Here is a 17886-nt window from a genome sequence, read left to right as displayed (position 1 = left end):
TTAACATCTTTTCTTACAAACGTGTCATTAATTCAAAATTATGTTACAGTTTGAGCATTTCTCATAAAATTTCAGAATTTCAACATAAAGCTGAAAAAACAATGTTAACGTATTTATTTTTTGTTTTTTTTGTTTTTTTTGCATAGATAATAGACAGTATTTTACACAAATATAAGTATAAACTCATTTAAATAATCCGTATTTTCTTTTTTCTGTTATATTACTTCCACTTAGAGTAAAACATTTATGCTTAATAATAGGCATACCTCTGCTTTGAATTGCTATGCAAGTTGTTTTACAGTGCAACAGCGACGCCCTGTGTCAACATAAGGAATAAACACACTTTAAATGCATTGACCAAATATCACCAGCGGGCGTCGCTGTTGAGCCATGCACTGCGTCCACTGCTCAGACAGCAGAAGTCAACCAAAGAATTTCTGCTACAGCTGATTCGGGCGCCATCTTTGTCCAGAACATAAACAACACCAGCCAGTCGCGTTGGCATTTACATGTACAGCTGTTGTTCTGAAGAAAACCACCACAGTCTCACCTTTACTGCTCTGATCTTTTTAACGGAAGATGACGGTGGATTTGGTCACCTGAGCCTCCGTGTCAGTCAGACGGTAAGAGAGGCTAACTGTCGAGCAGCAGGGTCGTCAGCTGATATTACACTGCGTTTAAATAGGTTGTGCGCGAGCTTGATGCCATGACAACGGTGCGGCTGTCATTAGCGTACATTGGCGATTTTGGCTTGATTGTGTCTCTTCTTAGCGAGTATTAAACGACTTGGCAGACTTGTCGTTAAAACCACGTAACGTTGACATTAATAGTACCTAACTGCGCTGACATGCACAGACAACATGCTAACCAGGCTATATTGTGTGCGTAAAACCAGCTAAAAGAGCTGCTTGTAGCTGTGGTTTCTGTTTTAAATGACCTGTTTTTCACAGAGATGGGGACCCGGTGTGGATTTCCTCAACGGGAGGGAGCGGAGGTTTAAAGGGGGGCGGGCAGGGCAGCAGAGGGGCCGGACGCGATGGACCAGGAGTACGAGAGGCGGCTGCTGAGGCAAATCAACCACCAGAACCTGCCAGAGGCCCGCCTGTCAAAGGTGAGATACAGATAATGATATAAACATATACATGTGAGTGAGTTTTGTGTGTATTTACGGAAGCCCTTATTTAGTAAGAAAAAGAAAAGAAAGAAAGAAAAAGATAAACCAAAAGCAGACATATAGGTTACAAATAATATTTCTGATATAAACCATCCTGAAGTGTTTCCCAAGCTATAGAAACCAAAACAGCCACCTCATAACCTTAGATATTTATTGCAGTTAGCTTGGCTCTTAGCTAGTGTATGGGACCGAATCTCAGCCATGCTGATATTCAGTACAACAGCACTCCCTCCTTTGTGATATTGCTTAAATATTCCATTCCGTTGTCAACAGTGCACCAAAAAATGTCAGGCTTTTGAACATGCATTTAATTTTATTAAGGGCACAAAAAGGACAGAACATAAGAAAGTGTGATTTATTCTGGACTACTTCTAATTCACATAATTAACCCTGGAATTGTTACGCTTGTACTCTCTGTCTCTCACAGTGTGTGAGTGCAACCTGCAGTCCTGTCAGCGTGAAGTCAGGGGATCGCTTCATTCCCACTCGCGCTGGAAGCAACTGGAGCATCAACTTCCACTATGCCAATGTGAGCAGTGACTTATCTTATCTCATGACCAGTTTCAATGTCTCATTAAACACAGATTAATAATCAAAGCTACATCAAAATCCCTTCTTTTTTTTGCAGGAGAACTGTCGCTCCCCAAATCAGAACCATAAAGCAAAGGACGCCAGCTCAGACTCAAGCAAAGGTCAGACATTTTCACTTCCCATCTCTGTTGTTATTTTATTAGAAAATTCTTTCCTCTAGCTGTGTGTCCATCGTTTTTTTTTGCTCCAGATGCTGTGGCGTATGCGGCCTTGTTGAGGAATGAGTTGCTGGGAGCGGGGATAGAGAGCGTACCAGACCCTCACACAGACGATCGGCGGCATGCAGTCCTCTCTCAAGACTCTCACAGCCTTTTTAGGGTATGAGTTATGAAAAAACATGGCTATTTAGTTGTTTCCAAATAGCTCCTATACTACTGGCAGTTGAAGAAGTCGGAAGCTGGAAAAAATTTACATATTCTGTTGTAATTAAAGATACAATACCCAAGATTGAATTAGAGACTCTCCTCTGCGTGTGATTTCAACTGCAAAAAAATCCTGAATGTAATTCAGTTTTGTGTGTTTATTCTCCGCAGTACACTGTCCACACTAAGAGAGTGCCTTTTGATAGCGATAATGAAGTCTCCCCATATTCCCTTTCTCCACTCAGTAACAAAAGGTATTAACTAGCCTACACGCTTAAATAATCCTGAACACAGCACTTAAACTGCGCTCCCAGATAACATTTCTTTCTTCTCAAAATTCTCTGCAGTCACAAGCTGCTCCGCTCCCCTCGTAAACCGGCCCGCAAGATCTCCAAGATCCCCTTCAAAGTGCTAGATGCTCCGGAGCTGCAGGACGACTTCTACCTCAACCTGGTAGACTGGTCGGCAGGAAACCTGCTCAGCGTGGGGCTGGGAGCCTGCGTCTACCTGTGGAGCGCCTGCACCAGCCAGGTCAGACGAACACTGACAGATATTTGTGTACAGTTTTGATGCAGAGAGAAAAATAAAACATTTTTAATATGATAAGAAACCTTTATTTATAAAGGAGGAGAACGTGCTTCCCAGAGGCACCAAAATAAAACACTAAGGTCATAAAATCAAAATCAACGATTTTAGAATGTTACGGAGAAAATTGCAGCGGTGTGAGCTGGTTAGTTGCAGAGCGTCTGAAGCCGTTGCGTGGAGTTGCAAAAGATTTTACTTCAAATCTCCAAATGCAATTTAAGAACAGAATGATGTAGCTATTTCACTTCAGCCAATCAGGAAACAGCATAAATTGGTGTAGGCACCTGTCTCTGCCGCTGCAGTAGCCAAAGACGGCTCCAGATCCTCTCTTTCCAAACTGTCCGGCTTTGCCGTTAATTACAGCTTACATTGTGAGCATATCACCGTCACTGTCATCCATTTGTTTTTATAATGATAACAGAAATCCAGCTAGTTAACTCATGTTATCTGGGCCTAATACTAACGTTATAGTATCAGCGCAGAAGTAGTGGGGTATGTCAGTGCGTCGTAGCTAAGGAGACGGTCAGCTGCGTGCGTTGCTTTACTTTGATGTGAACGGCCCAGAACATTTACGATCAGATGTCAGGGGATTCTTTTGACAGTTGCATCCAGTCTTGTTGGAATCATTGATCTGAACTGGCCATTAAAGAATTGATATCCTTAAAATAAAATAAAAAAATCATGTTAAAAATGTAAATTATGATTGGGTATAACACACTTGTTCTCCTTATCTAATCATTGTTTATCTTAACAGGTGACAAGGTTGTGTGACCTCTCAGTGGACGGAGACTCTGTTACATCGGTTTGTTGGAATGAAAGGGTGAGCTGAATCTCATGTTTTTAAGATTAGAAGATAAGAAAAGAAATGTGGAAATAACAGTGTGTTTTGCTTTGTTCGGTCCTATCAGGGGAGTCTTGTTGCTGTTGGAACACACAAAGGTTATGTTCAGATCTGGGACGCAGCAGGAGGGAGGAAGCTGACCAGTCTGGAGGGTCACTCGGCACGTGTAGGTCAGTCTGCTGATTAAATCTGTTTGAGTCGACTTGGGGCAAACTAAAAGAGAGGGAGAATCTCCAAACAAAGGATTTTGTTTTGCACTTTATCAAAGCCAGAAATGACAACAAATACTGTATATTTTTACCACCAAACATGTCCTTTTATCATATTAAGAAACAGCACATGTATTCATGACAGCCTCAGTGAAATATAACACCCTCCCTCCCCTTTGTGTCCAAGGAGCTCTGGCGTGGAATGGGGAGCAGCTGTCGTCGGGGAGTCGGGACCGAGTGATCCTTCAGCGGGACGTCAGAACCCCCCCTACTGCTGAGAGGAGGCTGCAAGGTCACAGACAGGAAGTGTGCGGCCTCAAATGGTCACCTGACCACCAGCACCTCGCCTCCGGAGGCAACGACAACAAGGTGACAGAATTTTTTTAAAAATTAGTTCTTACTGATTTGAATTATTAATCCCAAGTGAGAGTAAAAGTGATCATATTAATGTTCCTTGTTGTCTCCTGCTCAGCTGCTTGTGTGGAACAGCTCCAGCCTTCTGCCCGTGCAGCAGTACAGCGACCACCTGGCGGCGGTGAAGGCCATCGCTTGGTCCCCCCACCAACACGGGCTGCTGGCGTCGGGGGGCGGCACCGCAGACCGCTGCTTGCGCTTCTGGAACACGCTGACGGGTCAGGCGCTGCAGAGCACAGACACGGGCTCCCAGGTGTGCAACCTGGCCTGGTCCAAACACGCCAATGAACTGGTGAGGACACACGAGAACAGACCCCCAACCTTTAGATTTAATCCCTCTGTATGTATATATCAACCAGGTGATGGACCAGATCTGTGTCACTGTGTGGTCAGCAAACTGACAGCCAGAGCTTCTGGAATATGTTGTTCATATTATGAGGCTGAGATGTTAGGACAGTATCAAGCAATATCTTCACATTTCTATCACCTTTTTAACCAAAGTAGAGGAACAGTTTTTAATTTTTTTACCAGCTTATAAACATTCAGTTGACATTTATTCACTACATATGCTGTTTATACTATCACACATAAGGCAGTGCAATATTTCTGCAGTAGCAGGTGACTGTATGTGAAGCCAGTCATATGATATGCAGTCCTGATGGAAACAAAATCAGAAATCTGCTCATCTTATAGTAACTTTATTAAACTTACTGCAGGCGCTGTTGGTTTTATAATCACTCTAAGAGTTGTTTCTATATAAAACAGTAAAGTCCAACAGAGTGCTGCACTCTTCCAGATTAAGTAGAAGTGTATTTGTTGTTGCCTTTTTGTTTACCTGTTCTCCTTTTGTTTACAGGTGAGCACTCACGGTTACTCTCAGAACCAGATCCTGGTGTGGAAGTATCCGTCTCTCACACAGGTGGCCAAGCTGACAGGACACTCCTACAGGGTGCTCTATCTGGTAAGAATTTTAGGCTTTAAATGGATGGGAATGTTCAGTGTCAGTGTAACGGGAGTATAATGTCCGCCTGCTCTTAGTTTCTAAAATGCCTGTTAGTGTTTTCATTCCAGTAATGTAGAGCTTTTCTCAGCATTTTGAGTCCTTTTCCTGATATACGCGCCATAACCTTTCACCCTCTCACCTCTTTCTCTCTCTCCTTGTCCGCCCCTCTCAGGCCGTGTCCCCAGACGGGGAGGCCATCGTTACAGGAGCCGGGGATGAGACGCTACGTTTCTGGAACGTCTTCAGTAAAACACGCTGCACCAAGGTACCGAATATTTGTTATAATAATAATAATATTAACAGTTATGGTGCCACTTAACATTGATATGGATCAATTTATTGATTATCAGTGATAAACAATTTAATATCATTAATAGAAAGTGAAAACATCAATCTATATAATCATCTTTAAGATAAGCCGATCGATCTATAATTTAAGCAATAAATACAAATATATTACTAAATATATCTTTAGATTTTACAAAATATACATTTTTTAATTTGCTTGACAAGTTCAGTAATAAAATTGTAACTGAAAATGTAACTGTGTTATATTGGCCTATTACATTGTATTATATTGACCCCAGAATTAGAATTGTTAATCGACCCCCCTTTTACACTGCCAGTTCAAGGCGGGATTATTACGCCTCTGTGACGTCTCGTCTTCTATGTAAAACGCACGGAGGCGTAATGGTGGGGCGAAGTCGTTCCGCGTCTGAGCTGACGTCAGAGGTAGTAACAGAGGCGTTATAGAGGCGAAACGGCAACAATGTAAACAGCGGAGCCGGCAGGGCGGAACAGCGCCATGTGTGTGTATGTGAAGCACACGTTTACACCTTGTGCACGTTTTGCTTCTGCAACGCCGTAAGACTATGTTAAAACACTCACCGAGGTGGCTTTAGGCCAGCGTGGCTTGGTTAATGAAAAATGGCAAACGCGGCATGACGGTGGAGCTTCATAGCGGTGCTGTGGCAGAACCGCAGTGTAAAAATGGCCTTTGTGATACCTCTAAGTATTTGATTGTTGTCAAAAGAATTGATACATTTACCAGTATGAATCTTGAGATTTACAAAACTATTTTGTGTATATATATATATATATAAAGCTCTGTTCAGTAACTTCAAATAGCAAATGCATCAATCTCTTCAATGGAAACTTTATGTTGACAAACAAGCAGTTTAAAAGTAGATTTTTCCTGGATTTGCGTAGTAATAACACGTTTCTTCAAGTTAAACAAGAGCTTGAAATCTCTGAAATGAACAATTGTGCATTTATAGAAAATATGATTTTAAACTGTTTAAATCTCTTTCTGTTCACAGGAATCAAAGTCCGTGCTGAACCTCTTCACTAGAATACGATAGTGAGCAGCCCGGGTCAGGACTGGTTTCAGGAGGAGCCTTCTGAGCTGTGGCTGCACAACGTCCACAAAGACACCCACAGACTAGATCCCTCTCATCTCAGCACCGTCTCTCCGTGCACCAAACACCACCAGAGGACTCCTTCTCAGATCTTTTTCTACAGCTGTCCAAACCTCCAACAACAACTGCCTGCCCTCACAGTGATGTCACTGACGAACACTGACACATGTCTGATTTAAAACTCATCTGTCCTGTTTTCTTTTCTGTTGTGGAAGTGATGAAATTGTTTATTATATATATCAGCAGAAGTATACATGTAACAGAGATCTAAGCTATAAAAAATCATGACGTCACATTTTTAAAGGCTCTCCTTCGTAACAGAGAGGAGCAAAAGAAGAAGCAGTCCGGCTCGGGTGGAGGAGGGGGGTCGGGGGTTTCATATATTTTGATAATGTGTGAATATGAGCTACATGCAGTATACAAAAGAAGAGACAATAAATAAGTGAACACTCGCACACAGTTGCTCACGCAGCTGTAAAGAATGAACATTTTATTGGTGTTTGTGACACTTTTTTCTTCCATTAAATCCTGACAAAGTTATTTTATTAAAAACATGTTGCACAGAGCTCCTCTCATCCTCATAACAGTCACTTTCATCTGTGTTTGCATTGGTTCAGTGGTGTTTTTTCAATAGTCCAGTGTCACCTGTCCAAGTAAAAAGTCCTCTTTAACAACATTTATAATTTAATTCACATTTGGGTTGTTTTTTCTTTCCTCCTTTACATTCAGTGTAGTGATCTAGTATCCCGACCCCTGCAGGCCCCGACACAGCAGAGAAAACTCCTTCACTATCTCCTTCACATGCCGCTTGTTGGTTTGCTCCCTGGAAGAAAGAAAAGTGTCACGAGAACAAATCTGTCACCCAAGTCTATGAGCGATGTGACGAAGCAACAGCACCATCCAGTAATATGGAACAAAATTACAGCCAGTATGATCAGCAAGTTTGTTATTATTATTATCTTTAAAGGGCCAGTTCACCAATTTCAACCTCAGTCCTATCATGCTATTATGGGGAGCTAATGCCAATATGGTAGGAATTAAATGCAGTTTGGCTCTGTGCCTTTGGAGGACACTGTCCGCTTCTCCAATGGGCCCTGGAAAACCTCCGCCAGACTACGTAAAACGCGTGATCTAACGGAGGCCTGGGAGCTCGCTCTACTACATGTCATCAATCTAGGATCTATTTTTTAGACGATCCACCGGTATGTTCTCGTCGTATTTCTTATTTTGTACCGCTCTGAAACATCGCCTGCAGGGAAACTGTAGTATTTCACTCCAGCGTCTCGCGCTGGGCAATTCCTTTCAGAGGGAGGGGTGCAATGCATGCTGGGTGTTGTAGGAATGTAGAATGTGCTTCTATGGATTACAGAGAACACCAGCTTTAACTGACGGTGGCTTTTTCCAGGGGTGAATTGTTCTTTTAAGTTTGTCAATCACAGATTCATAATAATACAGTTTCCATCCATCCATCCATTTTCTTAACCACTTATCCTGTTCAGGCTGGAGCCTATCCCAGCTGCCTTTGGGCGACAGGCAGGTTACAGCCTGGACTGATCGCCAGTCAATCACGGGGCTGACACACAGAGACAGACAAGGTTTCACACTCACACTCACACCTACGGACAATTTAGAGTGACCAATGAACCTAACGAGCATGTCTTTGGACTGTGGGTGAAAGCTGGAGTACCTGGAGGGGACCGCATGCACAGGGAGAACAAGCAAACTCCACACTGAAAGGCCTCCTATGTCCGAACCCTGATTGGAACCAAGAACCTTCTAGGTGTGAGGCAACAGCGCTAACCACTGCACCACCGTGCAGCCTGCAGTTTTCTTCCTGGAATTGAACCACATTTGGTAACTGCTAAAAACGTATTCAGGAAACTACAAATGGTTTCTGTTCTTTTTTCAGCTACTGTCAAATATAAAATGTGGCCTGCTAAATATCTTATGATAATAGAAGAAGGTCTAGAAGGTCCATGACTGGATGTAATAAGAGCCAGCTGTTTGCCAGCTGCTTTCTTTTCTTTTGTAGTGTCACCACAACATGACAGCAGGTTTGTACGTATGACATATGTTATGCTGAAGGTTGTTGTTCTTTTTTTGTTAAAGGCATGTGATCTTTTTATTTATTTCTGTAAAGCTTGATATTTGAATAGAAAGAAAGATCTGGTGTTTGAGTCACCACTTCTTCAGACAGGGCATCGAAACATTTTTAGAAACACTGTAAGTAGTTTATTCTTGTTACCTCAGAAGCTGCTGACTGAAGGTGTGTTTCTGCTCTGTGGTGACCTGTGCGGACGGGAACCCTGGACTCTGCAGCGTCTCTTTGAGCCACTGAGACAGCAGAGCCGGACAGTGTCTGTTCAGACTCAGCAGCACCTCTGAGAAGTGCTCTGTCAGACTGCGAGGAGACCCGCCTCCAACCGCCTGACACAGAAAGAAAAGTACAAGAGTTTAGAGACAATTTGGAAACTACGTCTCAGTAATAAATATGTGCACTAGTTTGATAGCAATATGTTGCACAGTGCAGGATACAGATTAATATATCTAGTGTGACGCTGACTCACGTGCAGTATAGTCTCCGTCAGGAGCTTTCCGTCCCTCTGCAACACTTCACCAAGCGAGGGCACGTCTTTGCATCGGGGCAGCAGCTCTGTCTGCCAGGCACCGAGCCAAAACAAAAATCAGCTGATGAGTTCAAATGAAGTCAAACAAAAGCTTAAAATTAAATCACATTTCTGCTGCGACTTACAAAGAAGAGACTGGCAGCTTTGACTGTGGGCGTCTCTGGAAACTTCAACGAAAGAATCCCTGGAAAACAGACAACGAATTGTCATCTCGGGCAGAATCAGAAAGAGTTTACTGTCTTTAAAGAGGGGTTGTTATGCTGTTTCACATTTTAACACACATATATATATATAATGTTATGATGTTGGATGTTCAGACTAAGTTTCAAATCTGTAGGTAAAAGTATGTTTCAGTAAATCCCCAGGCTTCTCAGCTCAGTCTGCAGGCAGTTTTTTATACACGCTGCACTTTGTGATGTCACAAAGTGCAGCCTCAGCAGGCTTCGGAGAGCTGGCCAATCAGAAGAAAGTGGGTTTGTAGGGGCGGGGTTTCTTAAAGGGACAGAGCTGACTGAGTCGTTTAAGGGAGATGCTGTATGAGGGCCTGCACAGGGCACCAGTGTGAGAAACATGAGGAGTTTTTTTATACTGTAAATTATGCTAAGCTACACCACAGGTATCACAGAGTGAAATATAAAGCTTGAAATTAGCATAATAATAACCCACCTTTAAAGGTGCAGAAATGTGCAAATCTCTGAGAATGACTGACATACAGTAAAAACATGTACTGATGCTCACCACAGTAAAACAGGGCTTTAGCATCCAGCTGGTCAGACAGGTACAAATCAGGCTTCCTTTTAAGAATCTAATCGTACAGACAAATAAAATCAATTATGAACTGTTTGATCCAGATGTGCAACAAAACAGACAAATAATAGTTAAACTACCTGAGCATGAAGGTGCATAAATGATTCTGCAATATCAGGATGATCCCGTGGACCTGTCACATAAAGATCAGATAAGTTGAGACGAACTAATACGTCTAATAAAAGTCTGAAATGCCTTTGAAGGTGTTTGTTACCTTGCTGAAATATTGTTAGTGTGGCAGAAGTCAGCACCTCAATCAGGCTTTGGATGTTAGAGATGTGGTGTTCCTCTCCAGCAAATATGTGAACCATCTGAACAAAGAAAGGAAAGCACGTAAAGAGCCTTCAATACATTTATAGACATAATGCTTTTATTCCTGATCTGCGGGGGTGTACCTGCCGAGCGAGGTCCAGAGCCGAGGCCTGTGGGAAGGCGCTGTAGATCTGCCCCAGCATCTCGCTCAGCTGAGCCACCATCGGCCCGAAATCATGTAGGAGGGTTCGAACTGACTTATCGAAGACCCCGCACACTGCCTGCAGGGAGGGAACGGAAGAGATGTGAGTCAGCGAACGCACACGGATAAATCCTACATCCACTCGCACACACATCATCACAGACATACAGTGAATATTAATGCACGCAGTAGAAAACCTCCTACCTCGACCACCTCTGAGTCATCGAGCCATTTGCTGAGGATGGTCTGGATCAACGTGAACACTTGCTGTAGCACAACAACAACCTGGAGATACATTTAAATAAAATATGTGCACATTTGAAAAGAGCAAATATATTAAATAATATGCTGTATATCTAATTTATTTCAAGCAAGGCTCTTTCTGAGGGATTATTGGTATAAAACATGATAATGGAGCGAGTGTTGCCCATGTCCACAGGCATACACACAGTTTTTAAAGCTACACTTACAGGGTTTTGAGCGCTCTGAGGGGGAGTGAGTCTGGGGCTGGATGCTCCCTCTAAGCTGTCAGCTTGTCTGATGTCCAGAGTGGTGAAGAGGCTGGACAGCATCCCCAGGATGTGGATTATAGACTGTTTGTTTGTGGGATTAGGCTGTAAAGGGAGACGGTGGAATATGTAGCTTTGTGATGATAATGACAATTAAAGAAATAATATAGTCAGATGTGACAATAATTATAGAATCAGTTTTTACAGTAAAGATTCTGCTCAATGCTGCAAAAGTGGTGCTATGAAATGCAGCCACAGTATCTGAGTGTCTGATAACCCATGTCAGAATGAATCCTGACTTTTCACTGACTGTCTGGATAAAGAGGTCAATTATCACAATGTTGGCCCGATATTGAACACAATATTTACAATTGAAGAAATAGCTCAGTATACTTATTTTAAATAAATAACGTTAACTAGGAGAGGATTGTTCTACATTCTTTATTCGATAAAAATAAAAATCCATTAAATATAATTATCGACCACAGAAACATTTTGACAGATTGAAGCGTACTCTTTTTGTTAACCTTTAAATTGCTTAAAATGTTTTATTAATTATACGTATTCTTCATTTAAGTGCACTGGACTATGACTCCCATCTTAATTTATCAAAAAAGATAATGTATTCTTATATATGAAAATACACTTGAACTGTACCTTTATTTAAAGTCCAGTGTTGTATGTATTATGACAGACGGTGTTGTTTTGAGTCAACATCTATTTCAAAACACAGTTTTGGCTGATGCCCATAAGCTTAGCACTCAGGATTTTGACTTGAGTTCTGTTAATAGACACAAGAGTCATTATAATAATGATTTCTATTCAAGCTTGTCAAATCATACTTTTAAATATTATTTAAGAAAAGCCCTAACAATGAGAAATAATAATGTGTTTTAAGAACAGTGAAGAACTAGAGTAGTAATACGCTTTATAGTAGTACTCACATTAGCAGTAGTAGTATAGATGTATTCTCTTACACAGTCATAACTTCAGCCTTTGTGGGGTTTCTGTAGAAGTAGCACTAGTTTTATTTTACCTCCTGCTGGGCCAGCGAGCCCAGCTGCTGGACATGAGGCGTGATGAGAGCGTGAAGTCGGACCAGAATCTCCTCCACCGGCAGGGCGGACAGCAGGAAACCCAGAGCCTGCATCAACCACATGCACTGGCTGCTCTGCACACAGACACACAGGAACATGACAGCACACATCATGACACATGAGAGAGACGGGTTGTGAAATCATGTTTACAGAACAGGTGAAAATACGGTGGATTTACTCACCTTATGGATTTCTTTCACCAGCACGTCCTACAGAGGAACACAGCTGTTAATACAGAGACCGTAATCAATCATAATGTTTGAAAGAAAGATGTATGTGTCTGACCTGTGACACAGTCAGGATGTCCTGAGCGTACGGGCCGAGGTCGTGTCTGCACTCCCTGCAGATCCTCTTCAGCGTGGAAACACTGGACACAGACAGCTCAGCCTTCACAAGGCCCTGAAGCACCATGGGTAATATGCCGCCTAACATCACGGGGTGGTCAGCCAGCCACTCAGCCAGGGACCCTGACCAACAGGGGAAACTTAGTCAGGGGTTATATACATGTTATGCATAGTGAATGTAAATGGCTTTGTTAGAGTTATAAAAATGTAGATCTATTAACACAGCGGCCATTTTCCTCTCATGGCATGATAAGTGTGGAAAGCTCAAATGCTGTTATGAAAGGCTTAATGTGTATCTCTGACCATCGTTATCATCTCACCGCTCCTCTACTGAGCAAAAAGTGGAAAATGGCTGAGAGCCGAGAGCCGACCGTTCAAAACATTAATGTAACAAGATACTACAGGACAAGGGTAAATTGATTACTTAACTCTGATAGGACACTTTAATAATAAATCTTCTGAAGCATTTTTTGGTCTGGAAGCAGGCATGTCCTCCGCAGCCTCTCAAAACACTGCAGAGTGCTTTGAACACAAAGCATCTTTTCATATAACGTACATTAATGAGAGCATTTCTGATTTTCTGTTGAATGAAGAAATGAAGATAGTTAGCATGAAATTGCCATCTTGAATACTTCCAGTTGTCCAAGACTTTCCATGATATTTAAGAACAAACTAAGCTTTTTCCATCTTGTGGTGTAACACTATCGAATGGCTTAGCTAAGAAGTTGCTAAATGCTAATTTTGGCTGTTGTCTTAAGGTACCAAAGGGGTAACAGATTATGTCTTTTTAGTTGCTGATCAACATAGAAGAGACAAAGTTATATATTTTTGTCAGTTTAACAAGGTTACATAACTTGCAACCTGCATAACCCCATTACCACATTATAACAGCATTTGAGCTTCCCAACCTCAACATGATGTCAGAGGAAAATGGTTGTGAATATGGTGAGCGGCAGTTAATTCATCATTTACACAAGAATGATATTCTGGTTACTGAGTCTGAGTCCACCACAAATTATTGTACACGTGTCTGGGTCTGTACAGTACCTATAGTGTACATGACGGTGTCAGCCAGCATCACGTTGCTGATGTTGATTCTGGGGATGAGACCAATAAGACCAGGGATAACATCCGAGTAGTTCACATCGATGGTCTCAGCGATGGACTGGAAGCCGAATAACAAGGCCTCTGTGTCCTTTAGACGGCGTAAACAAAGCAGGAGGTTATGTTTAAGAGAAAGGAAGAGGGGACACAATCAAGAGGAAGTAGGTACAACTATTTAATATGAAAACATGAGGATTGAAGATTTTGTCTGAACGTTTAAATAAGCATTTTATTTACACATTTTTTGTCCCAGTGGGAGTCAGTAATGGATGTCATTACCTGCCATACCGCTGACTGTTGTGGATCCATCAGCTGTCGGCCCAGCCTGTCGTAGAGGTTACTGAGCAGCTCTGCCCCCAGCATTTCATACACATACATCAGAGTGTCGGAAATGTCCACCCTGAAATACAAAATTGCCATTGGAACAACTTAATCTTTAGCTTCTATTTTGAGCCTCACCAGCAGAAATGTCTCTTAAATTGGTATAGACATTTTCCTCTCAGGATGAACTGTAGTCACTTTGTTATTCTTCTTACTTTTCATGTGGATCTATTTTCAAGAGCATCCAGATGTAGAGCTCTTTTCATTTTGTGTCTGACCTGTAAATTCTGAACTGCTCCTTGTCGTCAGAGGACCAGGAGGCGTACTCCTCCTGTGAGGGATAGTGGGATTTATGAAGAAGCACGTCCACCAGTTGGAAGTAAACCGGCCTGTAGACCTGCAGGTAAACCGCCTGCTTCTCCTCCTCAAAGGACAAGATGTCATCCTGAACATACAAGAAAAACACACTTACAAGAGTGAACTTACAAGACTGAAAATAATTAATGTACAAACCAAGTGTTTATCTGACTTTATTTAATTACCTGCAAAGTGTACCAGAAAGTGAGTGTAAGGGAACTGGTGGTCTCGCTGACTGGATAGTGTCCGGGGATGCCGGTACAAAAAAGAATCATGTTAACCAGAGCCAGATATTCCTGCCAGTGCTCCACCTGTTCCAACAAAACCCTGTCATACACAAACACAATGATCCAAATTAAGAGATACAAGTATTTTAATGTCGCAAGCATGATGATGATCTGTCTGTGTGTGTCACATCCTGTGTGTACCTGGAGTGTGTTTCCCCCATGGCAACAGCAATACGACAGATGCCGTGTGAGGTCTCCATGTCCCCGTCCTGAGCCGCCGTCTTCAGCTGGTCGTGGAGACCCAGCACCAGAGGCACTAAGTTCACCAGAGCGTCAACGTACCTGCACAAGTGACAAGTAACAAATAAAACAACAGTCTGTTACAAGTGAGGTTTTTTTCTTATTATGGCTTATGACCAGGTCATTAGGTAACTTCTGGGCTCACTGTTGGCTGTACAGGGCTTATCCCATTTCTTTGAAATATTTTTTACTCCTTTTGTAGTCTTTGGTTGTTTTTATTTATTTATCTATTTAATTTATTGTCCTATTTCTTCTCTTGTTGATATTGATCATACTGGTCACTTTATATTTGCCAAGGATATAAATGAGGTCTGGTCATGTCAAAGTTTAAACGGACTGTTCTTGTTCTCTATCTTTTTTTATTGTTGCATCTAGATAAAACAACAAAAAACAAAGTAACAGTTTGTGAAAATTCAAAATATGATGGTTGTAAATGCTTTTCAAAAATATCAATAAAACATGCTAGAAAGGTGTTTATCTTACATTGCTATCTTTGTTTTATTTAAAATGCAACATTTTTGATCTGTGATCAGCAGAGTGGTCTTAATCTGTCTGAGATTGATTGCTTCTGTCTGCACATACGTATCTATGGAAATCGCGGTATTTTCCTCACAAGATTACAGTTGTCGCACATGGAAGTATTGCCCTTTGATTTACCAGATTATTTCTCCTCATTTTCCAGGTATGTAGACGATTTTTTACAGAGTAACTTGGCTGTAAAAACTTGCATTTCAAAGGTGACACGAAGAGTGTTAAGCTAACTTTTGAGCAGAGAGTAGTAGTGGAAACCCTGTAGCTTACCAGAATGTAGCCCTATTTTCTATCAACGATTGATCACATACATTTATACTGTTTTTTGATGAGTTTTGTCAGTATTTATTGAGTTAAGGTAGGCGTACTTTGTTCTTAATAGTAATATGAGAGAAAGTTGTAATTATATTTTAGTTCAATCATATATCCAACTGAAACAGGGTGTTTATCTTCCTGTACATGTGTTTATTTGTAAATTGTTATATGGTTGTAGAAATAAATCCGTCTACGTTTTTCTGTTAGAACATGACTTTAGTGATTATTTCTCCTAATTTGTAAGGGCATAACACACACATGTTCTGAATCACACAACCCTTAATAAACGTATGCTCCCTTGTGTTTCTCACCTCTGGCAGTCCGGCTGTGAGATGGCATTAACTATCGTCTCCACAGCCGTGTCAAACAGCTCCGGGTTGGACAGAGCGGTGAAACAGTCCTGGACCAGTTCATGACTCTCCCCCAATGGCACGTCCAGCCCCACCCAGCTGGACAGACAGCGGAGCACCTTCTCCTTCACCTGCACCGAGGAGTCCTGGCTTTGGAGCAGCTGGCGCAGCAGGGGACACACCACCGCCCACTCCCCAGCTAGGGCCTCCCTCAGCTGGGAACGACGAGCTTGAGCCAACCTGCTGCTCTGAAACTCCTCTGGAAGTACGGTGAGGAGCTCCAGCAGGGCGAGGCAGTGTGAGTGAGGCTCCTGGGTGGCCTCTGCACCTTCAGAGTCTGGTTTCTGTGGCTGGAAGGCTCTCACCATGTCTGCCACCGGCTGGGGCCAAGCCTGTGGGATTAAGTTAAGAGCCATAGCAGCCAGGGCTACACACAGTCTGGTTAGCACCATTTTAGGCCCTGAGGAGAAGAGTAGGATGTGGGAGAGGAGCTGCATCCTGAGGCTCTCGTGCTGGTCTGTAGGAAGATCTGTCCAATGACGGGAGATCTTAGTGTGGAGGGTGCTGGCGCCAAAAAACTGCACCTCTGGGAGCTACAGAGAGAAGGAAAGATACTGTAACAGACAGAATAGATGCTGCAGAAATATACATTACCCTTTGAAACAAAAACAGCAAAATAATCAAGTCTTTTAGCTCTTATTGGACAGCTGACGTTGCCTAAATGTAGACTGTACTGTTGTAAAATTAGCCAGCAGACCCACAACAACAGACCTTCTCAGGGCCGAGCAGGGCCCAGCAGAACTGCCATGCCTGTGCAGATGTCTGGGCCTGGGTCAGCCACTTCTGGGCCACATTCTTCCGCTCCATGTCCGGGTCAAAGTACAGCTGGTAGAGAGCCTGGAGGAAGAGAAGACCCAAGACAAAGGGATGGGCACACTTGAAGAAAGAGTAACCTGACAATGACAAGACTTCAAACAATCGTGATCCCCATATTGACTTTCTACGCTCACTGAGGGGGGACAATAATGACTGTTTTTCCCTATATGACATAACTTTAAATGACATTTCTGATATGCATTTACAAGCATGAATAATCAAACATGCTGGAGCGCTTGAACATAGTAAGAAAAATGTGTTGTCATACCAACTAATCCAAAGCACATGGTGTTAGTTATTATTAGGACAGCATATGCTTATAGCTGGTATCATGTTACAAAGGTCCAGTTTGTCTAATCTGCCTATGTTAAACTACAATTAACAAACAAACTGCAGATTTCTATTGAACCAAACTGCTTTTCTTTTTCTATTTTTGATTTATTCTATAATTAAAATATTCCTATTAATATGATGCTGCAGAACACGTATTCAAACCGGCTGTAATGTCAAAAAATGGATACCACAGGCTCCATCTGTGAGCATAAACTCATAGGTAGCTGATTATTGTCAAGTAACTCACCGACTCTACATTCTCCACCGTGAACTCCACCGGGCTGTCTCCCGGATTGGCTGGAGGCTCCATCTCCCGCAGCGTGAAGGAAGGTGTCTCCCTGTTGCTGCTGGATTATATCCTTCAGAAATTACAGCCTGGTCCGTAAAAAAAAGTAGAAAATATAACAAAGAGCATGCGGTGTCCTCTAAAGTGTGTGTTAGCACGCTGACAGAGGACGGAGCGGGTCACTCAGCTGTCCACACAGCACACATGTGGGCAGTGCGCTCAGGCGTGACGACACGCTGACCTCTGTGGGGGCTGAAAAGTTGTTGTCTCACATTACCGGCAACAAACACCGACACCTAAACACCAATCACTCATTACTGTTTCTATAACAGAAAGTCCTTGCTATAGGCTACATTAAACACAGTAGGCTAAAACTTGCCCATAGCTTGACAGTGTGTTTTTAACGCTAAGGCGCCGCACAACAGGCGCTCCTGACGCAGACAGCTGCGCC

The 17886-nt window shown here is 42.4% G+C and overlaps 2 protein-coding genes across 2 annotated transcripts; one reads left to right on the top strand and one right to left on the bottom strand.

Moving 5' to 3' along the window:
• Positions 1–451: 451 nt before the first annotated feature.
• fzr1b (fizzy/cell division cycle 20 related 1b) lies at positions 452–7162 on the top strand. Its single transcript, XM_069684721.1, has 14 exons — positions 452–623; positions 951–1111; positions 1602–1703; positions 1803–1866; positions 1956–2083; positions 2299–2381; positions 2475–2658; positions 3467–3532; positions 3621–3723; positions 3950–4131; positions 4235–4468; positions 5033–5137; positions 5352–5444; positions 6499–7162. Exons 2-14 carry the CDS (start codon positions 1037–1039, stop codon positions 6538–6540), a joined length of 1461 nt encoding a protein of 486 aa, XP_069540822.1. The 5' UTR covers positions 452–623; positions 951–1036; the 3' UTR covers positions 6541–7162.
• Positions 7073–17622, bottom strand: LOC138611547 (importin-13-like). The gene is made up of 21 exons (XM_069684720.1): positions 17397–17622; positions 16712–16837; positions 15902–16533; positions 14646–14786; positions 14403–14544; positions 14139–14305; positions 13819–13939; positions 13483–13630; positions 12377–12558; positions 12274–12300; positions 12031–12165; positions 10956–11099; positions 10690–10770; positions 10427–10564; positions 10246–10342; positions 10112–10164; positions 9963–10029; positions 9350–9408; positions 9165–9254; positions 8843–9024; positions 7073–7420 (listed from the first exon to the last, which is right to left on the bottom strand). Exons 1-21 carry the CDS (start codon positions 17457–17459, stop codon positions 7336–7338), a joined length of 2880 nt encoding a protein of 959 aa, XP_069540821.1. The 5' UTR covers positions 17460–17622; the 3' UTR covers positions 7073–7335.
• Positions 17623–17886: the final 264 nt, after the last annotated feature.

This window comes from Semicossyphus pulcher, unplaced genomic scaffold, assembly GCF_022749685.1.
Source record: "Semicossyphus pulcher isolate SPU_LCO1_2020_fin unplaced genomic scaffold, fSemPul1.0.p SCAF_7, whole genome shotgun sequence".
Taxonomy (NCBI): Eukaryota; Metazoa; Chordata; class Actinopteri; order Labriformes; family Labridae; genus Semicossyphus; species Semicossyphus pulcher.
The sequence above is the reverse complement of the archived record's forward strand: the minus strand, read 5'-3'. Positions and strand labels throughout refer to the sequence as shown.

What these genes read in the sequence shown, in the direction of transcription:
- fzr1b (XM_069684721.1), top strand. Translation starts at nt 1,037, where the DNA reads ATGGACCAGGAGTACGAGAGGCGGCTGCTGAGGCAAATCAACCACCAG. An exon ending in CAGCTCAGACTCAAGCAAAG is followed by an intron (nt 1,867 to 1,955) that starts GTCAGACATTTT and finishes TTTTTGCTCCAG; the next exon opens with ATGCTGTGGCGTATGCGGCC. An exon ending in CCGGAGGCAACGACAACAAG is followed by an intron (nt 4,132 to 4,234) that starts GTGACAGAATTT and finishes TCTCCTGCTCAG; the next exon opens with CTGCTTGTGTGGAACAGCTC.
- LOC138611547 (XM_069684720.1), bottom strand. Translation starts at nt 17,459, where the DNA reads ATGGAGCCTCCAGCCAATCCGGGAGACAGCCCGGTGGAGTTCACGGTG. An exon ending in TCACAGCCGGACTGCCAGAG is followed by an intron (nt 14,787 to 15,901) that starts GTGAGAAACACA and finishes TCACTTGTGCAG; the next exon opens with GTACGTTGACGCTCTGGTGA. An exon ending in CACCGTCATGTACACTATAG is followed by an intron (nt 12,559 to 13,482) that starts GTACTGTACAGA and finishes CCTGTTGGTCAG; the next exon opens with GGTCCCTGGCTGAGTGGCTG.